The sequence below is a fragment of the Periplaneta americana genome, chromosome 8 (assembly GCF_040183065.1).
Source record: "Periplaneta americana isolate PAMFEO1 chromosome 8, P.americana_PAMFEO1_priV1, whole genome shotgun sequence".
Classification (NCBI taxonomy): domain Eukaryota; kingdom Metazoa; phylum Arthropoda; class Insecta; order Blattodea; family Blattidae; genus Periplaneta; species Periplaneta americana.
In genome coordinates, this window is record NC_091124.1 from 13,265,339 (window position 1) to 13,288,548 (window position 23,210).

Below are 23,210 nucleotides of genomic sequence, written 5' to 3' on the forward strand. Positions count from 1 at the left end.
CAGTTTAAAGTTGCTAATTTTATGAAAATACGATAAATTTAAATATTTTTAATTTGAACACTATGAAGTTCTGATGCCTCAAACTTTGCACAAAGCATTGTATCACAGTTTTCAACGAACAGAAAAAGTTTCATTGTATTTAGAAATTGTAAGGTCAATTTTCTCTATATTTCGGTCGATTTGAGATGGAATAGCCCATACAGTGTTAGTATACAGGGTGAAAGTGAAATAATTCTGTAGATTGAAAGAGATGATAGATTATATTTACAGAAATATTGTTTTGTGATTAAATGCATGGTTAATCAGAAAATTGAGTTGGAAGTTTTACCAGTCTGACAACATCGCTGCCTTTTTCTTCTTGTAATACAGATGTAAGAGGTAAACAAACTCAGGTCTGTCTACCTTAGTCAACTATCTTCCATCTCCTTTTCTGGCTACAATATTGCAAGCTGGTCACATCGGTCACTGGCTTCAAATGAGTGTTTTTTTAATAAAATTTACACGAAAACTATCCACACTATTGAAATATGCCAGAGGGATAAATAATTCTTTATTAGATTTTCTATCAATATGGACAAAAATCACGATCTTACTGGCAATAGTTACCAAATAAGAGGGTGTTAAAACATTTGGGAAAAAACATATGGACTTCCCATCCATTAATATAGTATTACATTTTTTTGTTACATACAACATGAGCTATTTGCTCTGAAAATCTTCAGGATTATTTTACTTCCACCCTGTATAGCTGACTTCCATTCCGTGCAGTTAAGTTTAGTTCATGGCAATGAACTATATGTTAGAACAGTATATCTTCTTTATTTTATGATACATATCAATGGACAGTTCAAAAGGGAAACAACCCAAAATTTAAAATTTTGAGGAAACTGCATTTTAAACATTCATGTTGCTGTGAGAAAATCAATTAACATACTCTAATTTGAAACTTACTGTAAATATAAAAGATCATTAACAGAATTTGGAGTAATTTCAATGATCCTTGGATTTTTTCAGAGCACTATGAAGCTTTAAAATGCAGGTTTCTCTAAACTTTGAATCTTGTTTCCTTTTTAAACTGGCCCGTCAATATATTACGAAGAAATCGTATTAAAAATATTGTGCTATACAAGTATACTCAACAGTCGACAGTTCCAGCATTTATTTCGCCAGATTTTTCTTAAAGCTGATTCACTAAATTACTGCTATGTAGGCTGGTACTTGCCTATGTTGCTTTCAGAACAGTGCCGAACTAAACAAAACCTGTTTCTAGGGATACACCCATTGATAACTTCGTTAGTGACTGAAAACACGAGACCTCTGAAAGTGCAAAGTGTAGCATATATGTGTGGGTTGTGGGAAGGAGGGGAACACTTTTCATACCCCTAATGGCAGCAGCTTTGTTCAAATAAATATAGACTTATTTTTTTTAATTAAAATGATTCTATTTCATGTATATCACTTCAAGATGAATTGACTCATAGATACTGAATTTAAAGATACCAAGACCAAAAGTTTTTACTTACTCTGTATTCTTCATATACAGTAATGAAAAAGTGAAAAGAATTTATTCTCTGTTTTCCAAGTATTTTGATATAGTTCTTCAGAATTTGTGGAGATATTGAAAGCAGGAGAGGTTTGAAAGTGTGGATCTAATACTAGGGATATATGGTAGTTTCAATTCTAGTTGCTACTACAATGCGCAAAATATGTTATCTGAAAAAGTAATGTATTTACAACTCGAAACATATTTCATAGATCAATACATAAGATCTAGGGGCAAAAGTAACTATGTTTAATATAATTTACTAACAGAAAATGTCTGTAACACAAAAATCACAGCAAATTAACGTGAAATTAGATGTATCATTTGTAAAAAAAAAAAAAAGTTACTGGAAATGAACTCATTGAGTGATCTCTAATACAATCTTCTTAAATTATTATTGAGTCATTTTAAAATGACAGATTTAAAAGGTTTACGTAAATATTTGTAACACATTCAATCAGTCCTGAAGAACAATACAAAGAGGAGTTTTTACATTTATTTACGGTTCTTCATTTTCTTGGATGAGGCGAGGTTCATTTTTATGATTTTAATCATTACACAATTGTTCCAAATTGTACTACTTGCATTATTATATACACACACACTTGATTATTTAATGATCAGTTTTTATATAAATTACATAAATTCATTCGTCCTCATTAATTCTATCTTTATTGCTAGGTGGAATTTTGTGTGGCGATATGTCAAAGGTCCGTTGTGATTTTCTAGTAGAGATATTGTATCCCACAGCATTAGATGAACTGTTTGTTCCACTACTGTTGTCAAATGCTTGCGTCACGGTACTGTTACCAGGTTTAACCACTTTAACACCAGTATACTCTCCCAAGTTTGTTCTCACCAACATCAACTTCGGGAGAAGTTTTGGAGCCGAGTTTTCCCCACTATAGTTCCCCTTTTCCACAGCCATTTTCATAGAGTCCCTTGTTCGTTCTTCTTGCAGTTTTCTCCTTGAAGCCTTACTACTATGAGATGAACGCTCCTCTCTATCTCTCCTAGGATCCAAACACCTATCAGACAGATCATAAATAAAGTCCTCTTTCTCTACTTTGACCCTATTTCGCACCGGCCTCTGTCTTCGCTCAGTCTCATACACAGGAGTAACACTGTTCCCACACTTGGTCTGCCTAGAACACCTGCCATCATCTTTGACAGCCTGTTCTGTTACTACAGACGATCCGTCATCAGATGTTAACAGCGGAGATGCTGCAGAACTGTTGGTAGTCAATGGCGATGTGGAGTCACTGCTAACTGTTTCGATTACGTCATATGGTTCAGGAGATGATTCAGAGCCTGCCAATGGATAATGCTCGCCATTTACAGCCACTGAAAACATATTGTGTGTGGCCTCTAGATCTTGGTTCATGTTATTGTTACTTGAACCAAATATTACCTCCAACACCATTTTTCGCAGTGCTGTCTGTTCTTTTGCGTCTTGTTTATCAGATGGATCTTCCACTTGTGAACCAGCATCTGCAGATGTAGAGTCGGAATCATTATGCACATATGTTTCTGTCTTTGGTTTATGTGCTTCATTTTCTTGAACATCTGAAAAATCATACATGGGACTAAGTAGGTTGTCAATTGTGAGACCAACATTTAATAATAAGTACAGACAATATAACTTTTATATAAATGCCCTTTATTCAACCTTTTCCAAGAAAAATATTAAGTAGACATATTTAGCAGAGCTATTAAAACAATGAATAAAACATTTAGAACTTAACACAACAAATAAAATCTGCATATATACAGTGAAAAATAATTCTTCGAACTACACACAAGTTACTTACTCACCTACCCACTGTCATGGCTTCTTACCTAGCACTGCCACATCTCCAACATTCTTCTCATACTCTACAGCTCTCAATGCTTTCTTTGAAGTCACAGTCTCCAGCTCCTCATTGCTTGCACGACGTCTTTTAGGGCGTAGACGTAATGTTGGTATTGTAGATTTATTTGGTTCTTGCGGATCTGTTGTTGTTTGTCTATTAACACTACTTCCTTTTCCTCCCTTAACTTTGTATGTTCTTAACGTGCCGGTGATGCTACCATGTTCTTTTATAGACATGAGAGGATCTATTTCCATATCTTTGTAGCCTTGTTCTTCTGATGTCAGCAAGCACTCTTCAGTAGCCTCTTCTTTGAGCGGTGACTCCTCAGTATTTGTCGGAATAGCTTCTATAGTAATGTTATATTCAGGACTGGAAGTTTTACTGTCATTGCAGTCTAACAATGTCCAGTCAGACACCTCAGTGCACGGGTTATTTAATGTAATTTCTATATCGGCTGCTGTAGTTTCATACTTGTCAGTTAAGTTGATGTCAATTCCACTTTCCTCATTCTTGACTTTGTACGATTCTTCTGTAATGTCACATTTGCTTGAATTATATTCTCCGTCACTTCCCTGAGTTTCAATACTTTGCACCATTGTCTGTGCCTTTTCCTTATCTGCATTTCCAAGGTGTACCTTATTGACATGAGCTACACAGTCATATTTAGAGTAACACTTGAATGTACACTGTATACAACGATACCGGTTCCAACCTATGTGTACAGCAACATGACGTTTAAGATTTGTCAATTTGTTGAACTTCTTTTGACAAGACAGACATTGCAGGCGACGGATGTTTATCATGCTCTGCATGCGATTCTCCATTACGGGAGAAAACTGTTCTTCTTTCTTGGCAACTGTTGAGGTTGATATTTTATCCAACATTTCTCCTGCTTCTACCACATCATTTTGTAACTCTCTGCTGTTATGTAACATGTCTGTTTTCACAGAGTTCCACTCTGTGTCAGCCTCTCTGTCTTCACTCTTTTCTTTTACAAAGTCCACATACGTATCACATCCCTCGACGACATCTGGTACTGATGGCACATTATCATCATCACTGTCTTCCAGCTTAAGAGAAAGAGCACAGTCCTCATCACTTACACCCTCACTCTCCATTTTATCACTTTCAGAAGCGACGGAAGAGTTACAATCATCTGCCCCGACATTTTCTTTCAGCTTAGTGTCTGTATCTTTTGTGGCAAACTCTGCACCTGATTCCCTATCCACATTATCACCTTCGGCATTCTCTTCTATGTCAGAAGATGGAGAATTTTCATTTTCTTCTGAAATTAAATCTTGCTGACACGTCACTCCTGCTACAGAATTTACAGCTGACCCTGTCTTACAGTAGTCCCTTCTAATTTGTATTTCTATTCTCTTCTCAGGAATATCTTTCTTTGTATTGTCTGCTCGGCTGCCACTGCAATGTCTAGTTCTATTGTAAGAAGCATTTGGAGATGAGGCATGGAGTTGAGTTGTAATGTCAAGAGGTACAGGCGATGGGGAAGGTGTCATCATGCACTTTACACCACTATCAGAAATTACTGACAAGGGTGTCAATCTATTAGCATTACTTTCACTACTTGATGTGTCAGCACGCGTTGAGTTTTGGCGTTCTGTAGACACTTTTGTATTGGTAACTCTGTTGCTAGTGGATGAGGGTGTTGGCACTGAAGGAGATGGACGGCGGGCCTTGATGTTATTCTGAATGGCTATTCTTTTCTGGCAAATCTGAGAATGTGAATTGAGTGCTGCCCGTCTCTCAAATCGACGGCCACATCCTCCACACATTTGCAGTTCAAGGTCATCCTCAAAATTATTCATCCAAGCCTATGGAAATAAAACAAAATGTAGTTACAAAAAATTCCTTACATACTACAAAAAATCGAGAATTAGTGAACCTGTCAACTAAATAAAAACAAATAAAAAATTACCGCGTTTACTCGAATATGTTCCTTCTTTTATGAGAATGTTATTGCCCAAAAATGTTGGGCTTCTAATAAGATTTCTATACATTTCTAGTATTATCATACAGAGTTATGAGTTGATGAAGATTTTGAAGTTGGTTTCTTCAGAGGACTTAATTCATTTTTTAGTTCGTTCCCACAGGTTTCATTGTGAGCATTTCAGCAGCATGTGTTGGAGGGCTTGTTTCACAAAATTTGAAAATATTACCTCTTAAGCTAATTTGTGAGAAAAGAATTTCCTTATTCTGCATTCCAGGTCTCCTATTTCTGCGAGTTCTTGTGGTCTTATAAAGTTCGGATATGTAGGCACTAAAAGCGTTAAAAATAGGCAAGAGAAAACAAAAACATCCAAAATAGGCACTAAAAATGCAAACTAATAATAAAAATGTATATAAAGGATATATACATTATACTTTAATTTCATTTGCTGTGCTGCATTTTTAACATGAACACTTCTATTTTTGCTTAAAATATCACTTCTTTCCACATTTTATCTATGAAAAAAATAAGGTCACTTGGTCCAGCTATCAACCTAATTCTTAATAAAAAGTAAATGAATTATTAAATTGATTTCCTTAAAAGAAACACGTAACCAATAAAGGGATTAAATTCCCATATTCAATTTTGCTTAGTTGAATTTTTAAGCAATAAAAAAAAAAACACAAAACTCTTATATCCAAAATAAAATCATAAAATTTACAGTTCAGTTTTTCCACCTTAATATTAAAGTGAAAAAGAGAGAGAATTCACACTAGATTTAATTTTAAAATGTCGAGGAAACAAAATCTGCATTAATAAAATATACTGCCTCCACTTGATTCATGAATGCATGAACTAGTGGTTTTGCTATTTCATACTTAAGAAATTTACTGTCAGAAACCTGATAAACAGAAGGGTCCAGAGCCCCAAGCAGTTCCTAGATCAGCACTGGAAATCTGTAGTACCCCAAAACCTCAACTCTGCCTATATTTTGATTATTGCAGATGACAGTTGAAGTGAGTGTTAGTGTTAGTGAATGAAAGTGAAAAATAGTAGTATCTCGAGAAAAACTCTCTGCAACATCTGCTTTGTTCACCACATATCATATCATAAACACACTGTTTATTTCGTGAAGAAAGCAAAAGTATATTTCCCTTATTAAAACTGAGTCTTTATTCGGTTCCTCAAAATTGAAACTTTGTCCATTTTGAGAGGAACACTTTTTGAAGCTAAGAATCAGGACAATATCGATTTTTCAGCATATATGTAATACTACTTCCAGAGGAGTCTTTTGTCCAAAAAAAATGCCATTCTTGACAAGTTTTAAATCTGTAATATACAGTAAAACCTAGGTCACACCTCGCGATTTTCTCGTTGTTGGTTCTAGCTGAGAGTTTCCACTGATAGTGAAATTGCTAAGATAATCCTTGTCATAGGATTCAAGTATCTTATAAACAGAAGTGCAAGTAGCGAAACTATTTTATTTTTGTGTATTATATATGCTGTGTTTATGGAATGTTCGCGTCTTTTAGATTTTTTAATATATTTTTTGACCTCATCAGCAGCTGAAACTTTAAATCCTAACTCATGTAAATCACAGATCATTTTAAAATATGCATTGTGTCTATGCTCTCATTTCATGTAATTTGTGTCCGAAGTGTTCTGCAAACCTATAAGGGCATTCTATACTGACTTTGTCGAGATATCTGTATTTATCTATTTTCTATATACCGTATTACACAAATTCTGTCATTACACACAGGGTGACCAGACCTCCTCTTTTGTCTGGACATGTCCTCCTTTTTAGGCCTTTGTTTGGAGTCTGGACGGATTAAAAAAAAATCAAGAAATGTCCTCCTTTTCGTAACTTGTATGCCTGACATTTTGAAATTATCTGATTTGACCGCTTCTTCAAGTAATTTGCCTGTAGATGGCAGCAGCATCGACGGAATATACTCTTTGCCAACGATCATAACTCTCTTTGCTTACAAAGTAATATTAAATTCACATTTTGTGCTGTCTTTTTATGTATTTTGATAATAATTATAGTTTCCTTGGCTTTCATATGTAGTTAACTGTAAAATCATTTTATATTATTAAGTTTTATTATAACTATGCTGTAACAAAATAGATATTGACATAATTTTAAGTATAATATAGGCTTAAGCCTAAATCTAAATAGATATTTTCTTTAATAATTATAGTTTCCTTGACTTTATATGTAGCTAACTGTAAAATCATTATTATCAAATTTTATCATAATTATTTTGTAATATTAACATACTTTTACCTATGATATAAGCCTATGTCTGTACTGTAAATATTTTGTAAGACGATATTGACGTAATTTATACAGTGAAACCTGTTCAAATCGGACGGAATCCTGTCTATTTCGGAACAATTTATTGGACCCAGCGAAATTTGTATGTATTATGTATAATTTTTCCTGAATAAAACGGAATCTGTCCAACGCGGAAACGGAAACTGTCTGCTACTGTTCAAAACGGAAACAATATTTTGGACACACACTATATTTTGTAACTATATTTTGAAACAGCGTGTAATTTAAAGGAAAATACTAAATATGTAGGTCACTAAGATAAAAACAAGTTTTCTTTGCAAAATTCTAGAGGGTACGAGGGTGTGTTGGCCTGTCGGTCATAAATTTTATTACCCTGTTGACTAGGCAGAAGAGTCCCTTCAAAGATTTTCAATGCTTCACACCCGTATACTGTCGTAGCTAAACAGAGCGCAAGTGTAGTGATTTCCAGGTAAAAAAAAAAAGTCGCATAAAATGCGGCATTAACATTAAGTGATGAAGTAAAAGTTATCGAGATAAAAGAAAATTAGAAACAAAGTCTATGTGAAATAATATTGAAGTACAATTGTGGAAAACTCAGGTGTGACACTTTAAAAAATAAAGATAATAATGAGTGAGTATGAGATTTTAATCAAGATGATTCACCAACGGAATAAGCGACAGAAAGCTGATTTAATGTGATGAGTGTTAAATGGAATATTTTGTACTTCTTGCAGTTTGTGGCATTCCATTTTGTTTTTCATGTATATGAATGACAAAATATTCCATTTTAATGTCACACCTGAATAATACAGAAACCTGTCCACAACGGAAAAAAAATTAGGACCATGTCACTTCCGTCTTGAACAAGTTTCACTGTAGTATAATATAGGCTTAAACCTAAATCTAAGTACATATTTTCTGTCCTCTTTTTTCGAACAATATCATCCTTTTTGAAGCTTTGTGTCCTCTTTTCTATCGATGTCAATCTGGTCACACTAATTAGTAGGCCCCGGGAAAAGTATTGCTATCAGCTTAGTATGCAACATAGCATACCTGCTTTGAGAGGGATGGGGTAAATAACGCCAGACAGCGTGACGTTGGCAGTAGTGCAGCTTGGTTCATGAGAAATGAAGTGATATATGAAAGTCTCATTATTTGTGCGTCCTTTTGACTGGTTTACAGTGATTAACTATGAAGCTTACAAAGTGCAATTCTAATTTTATTCTCATTAAGAGACCTAATTATTTCATTGTACTTGACATACTGGTAATAATATTATTTACGTATTGATGCGTTACAATGAACTATGATATGCGTGTGCAAGACATGTGACGTGTATCATATTCGGATAACGTGTTTCAAGAAACTTAGCAAATTTATTCATATAGCTAGCAGCATAGTAACACATTTTTAATTGCACACATAGCACTATCAAAAAGTTCACATATGGTGGAATAATTAACCCTCTCTAACACTTCACTCATTAAGAGATAGGGTCTACAGCAACATTCTGCACTAAGGGCAGCCACAACCACATTTGCAACGTGACGTCCAACAGAGTCCATGCTTTCATCTATAGAAACCCATATCTTCTCATTTTGTAATTTACACTTCACTTCACGCAGACATTTATCATATGCATGTTGCACATACTTCTTCCGCAGTGTTGCTTCTTTAGGAATTTGTCTTCCAGTGTACTTTTCTGAAAAGCCACGGAGTTTCGCGTTTTCTAATTTGTTTAACGGAATATTTGAAGCAATAAATGCGTCACACATATCATCGTAAAATGATCGTTCAAGTAATTGTGAAGGAGATTCCTGCTGCACCTTGCTTAAATTCTGTTGTCTGTTACATGCGCGTTAATGCTCATTGCTATTTATATGCTTCTTAACGTTGCATGCCATGTCGGCTGCCAATTCCACGTGACACAATTCACATAACAGTTCATTACCACGGATGGAAAACACACTTTATTGACGAATGTATTTCCTTAGTGCTTCTATCTTGCGTACTTTTGGTCTCGGCACTCTGAAGACCCGTGTTCATTTACTTTTGACGCCGGCGCTACTCCTACCTGCACAGTGATGCGTGCAAGAGTCCTCGGTTCATAAACATTAGCTATACTACATCGCGAGTTTCCCTGTAAGCAATACTTTCTGCGGGGTCTACTAATTAGACATCATTTACAAAAAAAAATAATTGTTGATCAAGAGATGCAAAAGCACGTGAATTATTTGCTACCATTGTCTCCTCTACCAGCATTTTGGGCTGTCACACAAGACAAATAGTTGCTGCGTATATATCACGTGACTAGCTAGCGAAGAGAAAAGTTGAATATGTCCAAATTTTCTCACTGCGATTTTTCTTCTTGCACGGCATATGGTGAGTAACGATTTTTTTTTATCACACTGAGCGATTTTGCCAGTGAGTTCTCATTGCCAGTTGGCTCACTGCTACAGAATCGTCAAGTGTGACCTAGGCTTGTAAGTCCAGTAGAAAATGCGGTGAATTGAAGACCTTGTTCATTTGTTAATAATGTGACAGCGACGTGAGATTCGAACTCACGACCAGCGTCCCGCGAGAGAGAGCATATCACGCGGGCTTCATGAAGCATGAGGGACGGCGCGCGGCGGAGAGGGGAAAGGCCCACGCGACGAGGGGAGAGTGCGCGCGCAACTGCTGCATGCGGAGTAAGGGGGAATGGACCTTCCCGACCCTTCCAGAAGTGCGTCGAAGTGGAGATATCCAGATAATTCTCTACACACCTGTAGAAATTTCTCGCAACTATGATTTTGCTATAAAAGAAGAAGCGCCAGCGAACTCGAGCAGTTTTTTCAGTTATTCAGTCAGTGAGTAAGCCAGAGCAAGCAAGCCAGTCAAGCAAACCAGAGTTCGACTCGAGTGTGCGTCCGCATCTGCGTCAGCATCCGAAGGCCTGAGTTCGAGTGCAGTGGACCGCAGTTGGAGGGACCTGAGTTCGAGTGCAGTGGACCGCAGTTGGAGGGACCCGAGTTCGAGTACAGTGAACTGTCTCTGAAGGTCTGTGGTTCGAGATACTGTGAACTCGAGTGACTGAGATAGAAGAACTGTGAACTGAGAACTGATAGTTCTGATTTGTAAATAGTGCTTTGTAAATATTAGTTAAGATTAACAGTTCATTGTTGTTCGTACTAGTCCAAGTAAATTGTCATTGTCGTCGGTGGAGTTTTATAACGAATATTGTGTTGAGTGAAAATCCAATTGTTGACGAGAGCGTTTAAGGCGAATTGTAGAAAGGAATTATTGTTGGAAGAATAAAACCCTGTTGTGAATGTAAATAAATTTACAATAATATTATATTCTTCATGGTTTAACCTCAAATTTATTTTGAGCTTTTCTAACTTGACGCTAAATGTACACACAGGGGCTCCCATGATGTCCAATCATGCCAGTCCTCTACTGACAAGAGTATAGGACATTATACTGACAAGAAAATACTTTTCCTTTTGGGAGAATCCGAACCCAGAAGCTATGTTTCAATTAATCCCAACCAAGAGCAAATCGAGATTTGTGATGAGTATAAAAATAATTATTTCTCTTTCAATACATACCTGGTTCTCTTGGTGAAGTCTTTGCTGTTCTTTTCGTGCTTTATCTGCTTCAGACTGTGCAGATATACTTGTTGATTTTGCATTTGAATTCTTATTTTCCTGAGTAGCCATTTCTTTCTTAAACGCTTTATTCACAATCTGAGAGCGTAGTTTTCTAACCTGAAGGGTAGTCTTACGATGCACTGCAATATTAAGCATTAAATTAAATAGGTATATTAAAAAAAACGCACGCACACATAATAAAACTGAAAAAAAAAAAAGTTATTAAATTGACATATTACAGACGTGGACAAATTGTTAGCAAAATTGAATATTTTTAATATATATTTTTATAAAATATGATTCTTCAATTTAGACTACAGTTGACATTTTTGTGTATTTCCAAATTATTAGCAAAATTGAAGATTTGTATTGTATATTTTTCAAAATTTAACTCCTCAATATGGACTACATTTGATATTTTTGCATATTTACAAATTATTAGCAAAACTGAAGGTTTTTATTGTATATTTTTAGAAAATTCGATTGTTCAATTTGGACCACAGTTGACATTTTGGATATTTCCAAATTATTAGCAAAACTGAAGATTTTTGTTTTTGTATTTTTACAAAATTTGACTCTTCAATGCAGTTGATATTTTTGCTAATTTACAAATTATTAGCAAAATTGAAGATTTTTATTATATGTTTTTACAAAACCTAACTCTTCAATTTAAACTACAGTTGACATTTTTGCATATTTCTGTCTTCTGTAAATAAGGAAATATGCAAAATTTTCAACTGTACTCTAAATTGAAAAGTCAAATTTTGTAATTAGAATTATCATAAAAAAATCGTCAATTTTGTTAATAATTTGTCCACGTCTGTATAAAGATTAACAAAGGTGTGCGACAAGGATACTCTTTTCCCCTACTTTATTTAAAATATAATATATAATATTCAAGTGGAAAGAAAACAACATAAAATGTATCAATATTTCAAGGAACAAAGAAATTCAGACTCTTACATTTGTAGATGATGTAGATAACTACAATACATTGCAAAGACCAAAACACAATTTAGAAACAATAACATGTAACTATGGCTTAAAAATTTCTACTTCTAAGTCACAATCAATAGTTTTCAAAGGAAGGGAACAAATTAGAAGTAAAACTATAATAATAAAATAATTGAGAAAATTAACACTACTGACTATCTTGGGTGTACAATTTCATACCAAATGCAAAGAGATATAAACATAAAAATTACAGTGTTTCTCAAAATAGCAAGCATCATCAACAAAATTCTAAAACCATCTCACATACCAGACTGAAAATATACGATACTTTAGTTATTCCTACACTTTTATATGGATGTGAGATTTCGGCAATAAGAGTACAAGATAAATCCAGGACAAGGGCAGAAGATATTAAATTTTCAAGAAAAAGCTTCAACATAAACAAGGAAAGACTACAAAATAAATCATGAAATTCCACCAGAACTCGAAGTCAACCTAGCTATGGATATAATTCAAAAGTACCGTTGTAACTGGATTCAAAACATTTGTCGATTGGACAGATGCAGATTACTATATTAAATCTTGAAATAGCATCCCCATGGAAGAGTCATGGTCGATCTCTCAAGAGACTTCCTAGACTGATGCATTGTAGAACCAGAACAGGCCATGATTGCTTGGCGATGATGATAATATGTGTGTGTGTAAAATTGTTTGTATAGATATATTAAATTACCTAATTAGGTCAACATCACTGCTATTTAATATCCACTAAAAATGACACAGCCAGATATCAATCAATGTATACGACATGGTTGTTGCCGGTCATCAATTTTGTTGATTCTATACAGTAGAATTCCTCGTATCCGGCAACTGTAGAACAAAGCCAGTGCCGGATAACTGGAAGATACGTTTATAGGTTATGTAAAGACATACAGTACTGCACAAACATTTTTTTTTTCCATGTTGAAATTTAGTAATTTTCGTATACATATTTAAAAATAAAGTTTTGAAATACGTACAATATTTATTTTTAGTACTGAATATGGTAATGTGCATTCATCAGTTCATAATTATTGTAATACAGTACAGTAATACATAATAGCGTAAAAAAATACTAAAAGTTTTCAGTAACCTTATGACAATTTTAAATGGCTGCTATGTGACGTGAAGAGCAGTGTAGCAATTATGAAGATGCAGTAGCGTTCGATGATATGAACCTTTTTAACATATCTCTTATGTCTGCTTGTTTATATTATACACTATCTAATGTTATGGTTTATTTAACGACGCTCGCAACTGCAGAGGTTATATCAGCGTCGCTGGATGTGCCGGAATTTTGTCCCGCAGGAGTTCTTTTACATGCCAGTAAATCTACTGACATGAGCCTGCCGCATTTAAGCACACTTAAATGCCATCGACGTGGCCTGGGATCGAACCCGCAACCTTGGGCATAGAAGGCCAGCACTATACCAACTTGCCAACCAGGTCGACTACACTATCTATTACTCAGATGAAACTTTTACACGCTACAGCATAACAGAGAATTTCACACTTTCCTATTTAGACTCATCCAATACCCTTTCGAAACAGGCGAGTTCAAGCGGTAAATTTAAAGATATCATCCCTGCGCATTGTTTGCAAGGCCCAAGTGACAGCTTACCAATGCTACCCAATCTACTCCAGGGGCATAACTTTGTTTTCTGTGTGTGTTTTAATGCATGAACAATGTAAAGAGTAAACACAGTATCCGGCATGTGTGATCCACGAAAACCACTCACATCTACGTCTGACTCTTCCCTTTCGCATTATTGATTTTTTTTTTGGCCTAGGCAAAAGTACTGTTGTTTTGGTATTGCAGATTATTTGGGTGCCAGATACGAGGGATTTTACTGTATTTAGGTAAATTAAGAAATGGCCCCGCATAAATGTTGTAAGAGCTTGTGGTTGGTGGTGGAATTTTTAAGGATCCACCAAGCTATGGCAGAGATAGCATCCAAGCTACTGGCAGGGTTTCCTATGCCAGGCAAGTTGGTGATGAGTCAAATTAGAAGCTACTCATCGATCCTCCAGGATAGCTGGAGGTTGGGTGTAGGCTTGACAGCTCCATCCCATAAAAATTTATATTTTGTCTCAAAACTCCAACAGAAACTGCAGATCAGCAGATATAACTGGAGATGAAACAATGGCAAGAACAGAGACTATGATTTTGGTACGTGGAATACTTGCTCTCCTAATGTACTCACAAAACAGTTTCTAGATTATAAGATTCAGATGCAGCAGCATTAGACAGGATGTATTGGATGAAGATGAAAAAGGTTGGTAAGACCATGGCCTGAAAAGGAGCCAAAGTGCCATAGGAAGTAGAGGAAGGAATTAATAAATGGAAGGAAAAAGCATCAAAAGATAAAACTTCACTAATACAAGTTTCATAATACTCCCCTTTGCTGATAATGAGGCTATTACATTCTCTTCCGAAAAAGCAAAAAAATATGCCTAAACATTGCTAGATTATCAAATATCTCGATGTGACATCACATATAACTATGACAAGGACATCGAAATCAAATTAATGAACTTTTCAAGAATACGTGGAACAGTTAGAACTCTAGATCAACAGTGTATAAAAAGCTAACTCTTCAGTATTAAACAAGGTGAATGAGAAAAAGGTGAAACTATGGACTGGAACGGGCAACAATGCCTAATCCATGATGATTAACTTTTTGCATTATCACATTAATGCTCTATTACTGAATTAATTTCACTATTTTACACATATTTCTCATTTACATCAACATGCAAGACTTACATCTTGGTACACATGTCAAATCTCTTCAGATGTATCCTAAATTCAATAATGGATATCAATATATTGATAACACAATATATATTTAACAGCAGAAAGTAGGCCTAATGAAAAGGAAAAAAGATAAGTATGGAGATTCTTCAAGCATACTAGTCTACAATGTTATTCATTCTGCTGTGCTGATCGCTGCAAAAATAGCTGCAATTTTATTGTAGACACCAAACATCAAGACAACATTGTTTTAAGCCATTTTCTGGGGGTCAGGGGAAGATGAAGACTAACAGCCTACACCTAAAACCTGTGTGTGTTTGAGTCTGATGTTCACTTGTACACTCTGGTATGATTTCATTAAAATATTGCATTTTCCATTAGCAGTCTTTCTTTGTTAGGACTTATTTATTCATGTTTTGCTTTCTGTATTTTAATCAAATTTATTCAATTAATGGACTTCATTACTTTTGTTTTTTACTTTATCGCTTAGAATCATTCATTAAATTATTTCTTTTTTTTTTATTATTATTACTTTATCACTAAGATTTATTTATTATTTCTTGCAAAGTTCCCTTATATTTCTTATAATGGTATATTAGATACATTGATAATAACAAGGTTATTTACTGTGTTAAAGTAATGAGAATAATAATAATAATAATAATAATAATAATAATAATAATAATCTGTGACGCAACAGCCCACTCAGAGCCAAGGCTGAACATCTAACTGTTGGTCTCACATCCACATGCCTCAGAAGAGGTGAATGTTCAGCAAGATCTCTCCCTTCCCCCTCAACAGTCATTATAACTTGCTTACAAAACTGGATTTCGCTATTCACTATAGCTCCTCAAATTCATCACGATACTGGGTGGGCACCAGTCCCACAGACTGGAGAAATTTCATGAGACAATTTTTTTTCCCCATAAGGACTTGAACCAAATGCTATTCTGTACTGCTAATCCAAGGTATGATTACCTTAAACCACGCAGCTACGATTTGTTTATTTATACAATGTTATATTTTAAAATTATTTTTATTGATGCCATTTTCAGGAAGAAATGATAGATAAATAAATTGTTATTTATTTACAAAGAATAACTAACTCAATTTGATCTGTTACTTTAAACTGTACTGGAATGTTAGCAACCTCAACTGTGTAGGTTATATTATCTTCTGGGTAACTAAGTAATGATTACAATTCATATGATGCACTTGAATTATGTTTTTAAGACTTAGAAGTTCTGAAACTATATGGCAATTTCCTTCACAACGTGGTGGGGGGAAAAAATAACATCACAGTTTTAAATATTACGAAACCTTTTAATCTAAAAACTTTAACATACTGTTTCATAAATGTAATTTATCTTACATAGATACTGTAATATTAAAAGTTATTGAATTCGAGATAATTAAAAGAATAAAAGTATTATATTTACCTTTATAAAGATGCCTGTAGACACTCCACTTATTACAAAATGTATTCTTACAGCATGGACAAGGGTAACAAACTCGGAATGTCACATGAAGAGACTTCATATGATGATTCAAAGTCTTACGAGTTGAAAATCTTGTATTACCTGTTACCAAAACCAAATTTATGTAAACCCTTATGCAACTTGTACAAAGAACAGATACATAGAGAGCAAAGACAGTTCTGTACATCATCTACAAGTAGTGGTAGAGGAGGTTAAGATTTTGAACCGACAGGCTTCTATTTTTCTTCATATTTATTTATGAACAAAGGATTCTCTATCATACAGTGAATCTGTCGCATGGAGTCATTGGTTTACTTCCTCATTTGACAGCATTCACACTAAGGATTTTTTCTGTCAAAAATGTTATTGTTTTTGGTAGGATTTGAATCCTTGATGAAAAAAGATTGGAGATTTTCGAAAGAAAGATTCTGCGAAGGATCTATGGCCCAACATTTGAGGAAGGTCTCTGAGGTAGAGATGCAACTATGAATTATATAGACTTCTAGGAGAGCCAAATATAATCAATACAGTTAAAACAAGCAGATTGAGGTGGGCAGGACATGTAATACGCATGGACCTCAGTGAACCTTGTAAAAAAATTGTAATAACAAATCCGGGAGGTCAGAGAAGACGAGGTCGACTGCACTTGCGGTGGATTGATGGATGGAAGAATTGGAAGGCTGCTACACAAGATAGAGACGGATGGTGACAATTACTAAGGGAGGCCCAGGCCCACCAAGAGCTGTAGTGCCGATGATGATGATGATGATGATGATGATGATGAATCCTTGACACTAGAGGCAAACATAGTAACTAGACCAGAGATTCTTAACCATTTCTGACTAATACTGCAGTAGTGTCATTTGTTAAAATATTTCCAGCCACACAACTAAAGTGCCAGTCTTCCATGCGTTTTTTTTTAGTAGGTTATTTTATGATGCTTTAGCAACATCTTAGGTTATTTAGCGTCTGAATGAGTTGAATGTGATAATGCTGGTGAGATGAATCCGGGATCCAGCACCGATAGTTACCTAGCATTTGCTCATAATGGGTTGAGGGAAAACCTCGGAAAAAACCTCAACCAGGTAACTTGTCCCGACCGGGAACTGAACCCGGGCCACCTGGTTTTGCGGCCAGACACGCTAACCGTTACTCCACAGGTGTGGATTCTTTCATGCTAGAGGCCCTACTTCATATACTGGCAATATCAAGTGAAATTCATGACATGTTGGAGCAAGTTTTCTCAAGGCACTCCGTTTCCTCAACTATAATTTTAACTGCTTTATCATCAGTGGATTCAATGTTTGTGGATTCAGAACTTGGCCAATGACCGAGGATTTTAAGGGGTGATAACGTGGCATTCTACGGAAGAGAAGTAAAGTTAGAAGTCTTTCTTACTTACTTACTTACTTATGGCTTTTAAGGAACCCGCAGGTTCATTTCCGCCCTCACATAAGCCCGCCATCATTCCCTATCCTGTACAAGATTAATTCAGTCTCTATCATCATATCCCACCTCCCTCAAATCCATTTTAATATTATCCTCCCATCTACGTCTCGGCCTCCCCAAAGGTCTTTTTCCCTCCGGTCTCCCAACTAACACTCTATATGCATTTCTGGATTTGCCCATATGTGCTACATGCCCTGCCCATCTCAAACATCTGGATTTAATGTTCCTAATTATGTCAGGTGAAGAATACTATGCGTGCAGTTCTGCATTTTGTAACTTTCTCCATTCTCCTGTAATTTAATCCCTTTTAGTCCCAAATATTTTTCTAAGAACCTTATTCTCAAACACTCTTTATCTCTGTTCCTCTCTCAAAGTGAGAGTCCAAGTTTCATAATCATACAGAACAATCGGTGTTATAACTGTTTTATAAATTCTAACCTTCAGGTTTTTTGACAGTAGACTAGACGACAAAAGCTTCTCAACTGAATAATGACACACATTTTCCATATTTATTCTGCATTTAATTTGGTTAGAGGTCTCTTGTCTTAAATCTAATGCATAGAAATAAAAAAGTTCCGGAAAGAAATGTTTCTAGCCAAAATTACTGGCCATATCATCTCTGTCCCACATACTTCCCTTCTGACGTCTGTCTCTGTGAACCAAATGAGAGTGCAGAGACCTCTTGATAATTACGAGGGGGATCCAGGAAATAACGACCGTTCGCGCATACCCGCCGCGCAGCTGACTCCCCTTCCTTGTTTGAAGGTCAACTGGCTTCCTTAACATGTGTTCTCATAATGTTGTGAGTACTGGTTGCAACAAGTCGCCATTGTGCATTTTGTGTTACTTCAAAATGAACGACGTGATTGATAATCCCGCCGAATGTGAGGTAAGGAGTGTGATTCGATTTTTGAATGCCCGACATTTGAAACCTGCAGAAATTTACCGGCAATTGAAAGAAGTGTATGGTGATACTGTAATGAATGAAAGAAATGTGAGAAAATGGTGCGAAATGTTTAACAATGGGCGAACAAATGTCCACGATGAAACTCGACCCGGACGTCCATCACTCACCACAGAAGACCTGAAGACTAAAGTGAACGACAGAATCTTGCAAGACAGGCGCACATCACTCGGTGAATTGCATATTGCCTTTCCTGACATTTCTTGTTCTTTGCTTGGTGAAATTGTGTCGCAACATCTTGGCTACCACAAAATCTGTGCACGATGGGTTCCACGGCAACTGAGTGACCAACACAAAATTCAGAGAATGGCCTCAGCATTGACATTCTTGATGCGATATCACACAGATGGAGACGCCTTTCTTGATCAAATTGTGACTGGTGATGAGACCTGGGTGTCTCACAACATCCCAGAGACCAAGCGCCAATCACGTCAGTGGCATCATCCCTCATCACCCAAGAAACCGAGAAAATTCAAACAGACTCTCTCAACACAAAAAGTCATGGTTACTGTCTTTTGGGATCGCAAAGGTGTTCTTTTGCTGGATTTCATGCCAAAAGGCACTACGATCAATGCAAATCGTTATTGTGAGACTTTACGAAAACTACGGCGAGCCATCCAAAACAAGAGGTGAGGAATGCTTTCGAGAGGAGTTGTGCTTCTTCACGACAACGCCCGCCCGCACACTGCTGCTTCAACTCGAGAATTGCTGGATCAATTCGGTTGGGAAATCTTTGATCATCCGCTCTATAGTCCAGACCTTGCTCCTAGTGATTTTCACCTTTTCACTAAGCTGAAAGACTTTCTGGGTGGTACGCGTTTTGGAAGTGATGAAGAGTTGAAGAAGACAGTGAACACCTGGCTTAATGAACTGGCGGCAGAGGAGTATAACACGGGAATTCTAAAGCTAGTGAACAGATATGACAAATGTTTAAATGTAGGTGGTGATTATGTAGAGAAGTAAAGGAAGCTTCAGTTATGTAACAGACTTTGTTTTTTCAAATAAATATATTTTTTAAAATTATTACAACAAAACGGTCGTTATTTCCTGGATCCCCCTCGTAAAAGGATGAAGAAAGGCACAGCAAATCAATAGCCAACAGTGTACCTAGCGCTGAATTGGTGGTGGGAGTGAAGAGAAACAAATTTGGTGATAATAATGATCATAAGCAGTTCTCACAATAAGGAATAAATTTTATAATTATCACAGTATTCCCAAATTGTAGGGAACTTAATTTATCTGCATACTAAAAAACCTGCACTGCAAGTAAGAAATATGACTAAGCATTTCCAAACAATTTCTTATCTCTTAAAGATAAAAGTCATTGCTCTTAAACTGTCACAATGAAATGGCTAAAGTACAGAATTTTTTTTTTCCAAAGAACTATCAGATATGTATTTAATGTGTTCCATTACATGCAACCTACAAATGGTATTTTATAATTAGGTACCTGTTTCCTTTTAGAACCAACATGGTGATAACTATTTATTACTACTTAATTGATGATTAGAATAAGTTCAATAAATAAACCTAACAGAATATGAATATAGCAAATTAGTTTGTATAGATACATGCATACTTACATATAGGGCAAACATGGCTTTCCTTCGAGGAACTTTCTTTGATATTTTGTGTATTGTCTTGTTTTTTTGCTAATGGTACCAAGCTCTTTCCTTCATTACGTGGAGTATGTGCTGGCATGCTTATTCCATTAATGGTTGATATATGTCCGTCAGGTCCCAATGTTGCTTCATTTGATGACATCATGTTATGCAGTTCAACAACCTTTGGAAAATAAAGAGTACAGTAAAACCTCTCTTTATGGACACCCCCAAGATATGGACACTCCTCATATACGGACACATTTTTATGTCCCAACTGAAATAATATGATAAATTTAACTCTCAGACACGGACATGGACAGCTGTTTGACAGTCCTAAAGCTTGCTTTACCTTCTGACTGCGGACAGAACTTGGATTTCAAGATCTAATGTGTTACAAAAATGGAAAATTTAGTTTTGAGAACTGTACAGAAATTCCTTAACATGAAAGAAGACAATAAGGGTCTCGTAGGCTAGCAGTAGCCCAGCTGGCTTTGATAAACAAAATCATAAAATTTAACCTGTCTGATGGGTCCAAGGTTTCCGCGATCGTGAAATTGTATTTGACACATGATAGGGTTAGTAGGATTATTCTCTTCACTTCAATCAGTTGTTCTGTTTCGAGAGACATGGCACCTGAACGTAAAGGTTAAGTTGAAAACTGTAAATTATAGTACTGCATAACTGTAGACCTATAATAAAATTGCATGGCACAGTACTGTATTTTCCTTTTTTGGTCTTATCTACTGTAGTTCAAAGTTGCAAAGAATTTACTGTAGTACAGTATACTGTATTTAGAATTAAACTACAGTAATACATTTCATTTAAAGTGTGAAGAGATACATAATGCATATTACCGGTATAAATTTTCTGGTAGATTGGGGAGCCTCCCTCCCAATAAAGGACACCTCCCAGATGTGGACAGATTGTTATGTCCCTTCGATGTCCGTAAATGAGAGGTTTCACTGTACTTACATTTAAAACAATCTCTGATTTTATACAGTGACATCTGTCACTCTCAACTAGGATTGTCACTAAATTTTATGCATCAGAATTAAAATAAAATACAACTTTCGTTTTTGACTAGTAGATGATAAAAAATCGAGGATGTCTGAGACTCAAGTGAGGAAAAAGTTAGCAATAATACTCGTAATTCCTATTTTCTATTTCTTTCATTATGAAGAGCACCCACTGCTTATTTTGAGTTAACTAATATGTGGGAAATCTTTGGGCAATGGATAGAGGACCATAAAACAAGCAAAAAGTGTCACGTAAATATATAGTCAATTTTGCTTTGTTTTTTAATTACAGATATTTTTTAGTTCATACAGGTTTGCTTGAAAATATTTTACATTCCAAGTTTAACACCATGATCCGAGGTTAGTCAGGATCAAACTACTGGCATTAGATCTGACACACAGTGGTACAAAGAAAAACCTTAAAACTTGTCACATATATTAAATTGATTAGATGTTGTTAATGTTAATTTAATTATGACCAGTTTATTGTCGATATTTTTGTACTCTTCACGTAATTTCCTCCATCAATATTTCACTTCTAAATTTTTAGGAGGGGGGGGGGAAGTGGGGAAGTAAATTACACACAATTAAATATGGTACACTGGTGACAATCTTAACAAATCTGAACAGATTCTGAACATCATGCCACGATGTGGCAATAGTATCAACTGATGACAACACGTCATTTTCGGTTTAGTCATTCCAAAGACTGAAAATAGGTATAAGACAGTCTATGTCACTTACTTTTATTGTAGTGCGTCCAAAATAAAGTGACATCTGGCCACATACATACCTTCCATTCTCTGGTAGGCCTACCAGTAGTTTATAAAATTACAGTCCTTAGTAAGAACTTGTCAGTCCCTAAATTTTAAATGGCAAAAATGGCAATGTTCCTCTTTGGTATGGTTCACTTCTGGCTGGTGGGTAAGGACATGCAAAATTCGCATTTACGATAATGCGAATTTTTGCACGAATTTAGCATTTTATACATGAATAACGCTAATTAAAAAAAAAACGCGATTTTTGGCATTAAAAATAACACAACTTTTCTTTCCATTTTTAAGAATATAATGCAAATTTTATATATTGGGTTCTTTAATTCCTAGTGCAAAAATACATCATGCTCAGTTCTAATGTAATATCTGAAATTCTTACAAGCAGTGTTTGGCGGTGAACATGTATGTATGTATGTATGTATCTAATGCCTACCCACTTCACTTTACGTGATTCGGGTTCTGCATATCATGGATAGGTAGCAGCACTGTGACTCATTTTCTAGTTGCACACCACTTCAGCAGGCCATGTTGTGCATGATGTGTATCTGTGGAGAGTTATGTCACGTACTAGGGTGAGTGTTTGCGGAAGTGTAGTATATAGAATATGAGGAAGGGAGAAGGAGAAACCCGGTGCCGGCACGTAGCCTACTCCTGTTGAATAGCACCAAGGGAGCCGCCAGGCTTAACATCCCTGTCCGACAAACGAATCACTATCAACAGCTACATATGCCTTCTCTTTATATACACTGCAGAAAGATTTTGGATTTAATCCAGGCACATTTTTTCCGGAATTTAGCGAAGAAAAACTGGGGTACATGCATTATTTGAAATAAGATTGGAACTGGGGATCGAATCCGGGCTGGCTAGTCTGGAGGCAGACATGCTATCACAAAGCTA

The 23,210-nt window shown here is 35.8% G+C and overlaps 1 protein-coding gene across 1 annotated transcript in view; it reads right to left on the reverse strand.

Annotated features, from left to right (window-relative positions):
* Positions 1-241: 241 nt before the first annotated feature.
* LOC138704498 (uncharacterized) overlaps positions 242-23,210 on the reverse strand; it is a 48,522-nt gene continuing 25,553 nt past the window's right edge. Inside the window, exons 6-10 of the mRNA XM_069832425.1 lie at positions 20,501-20,702; positions 16,466-16,606; positions 11,237-11,418; positions 3,383-5,228; positions 242-3,109 (exon numbers count right to left, since the gene is read on the reverse strand). Coding sequence (XP_069688526.1) covers positions 2,190-3,109; positions 3,383-5,228; positions 11,237-11,418; positions 16,466-16,606; positions 20,501-20,702 — 3,291 coding nt within the window. The 3' untranslated portion in view covers positions 242-2,189. The remainder of the gene's footprint in view (positions 3,110-3,382; positions 5,229-11,236; positions 11,419-16,465; positions 16,607-20,500; positions 20,703-23,210) is intronic.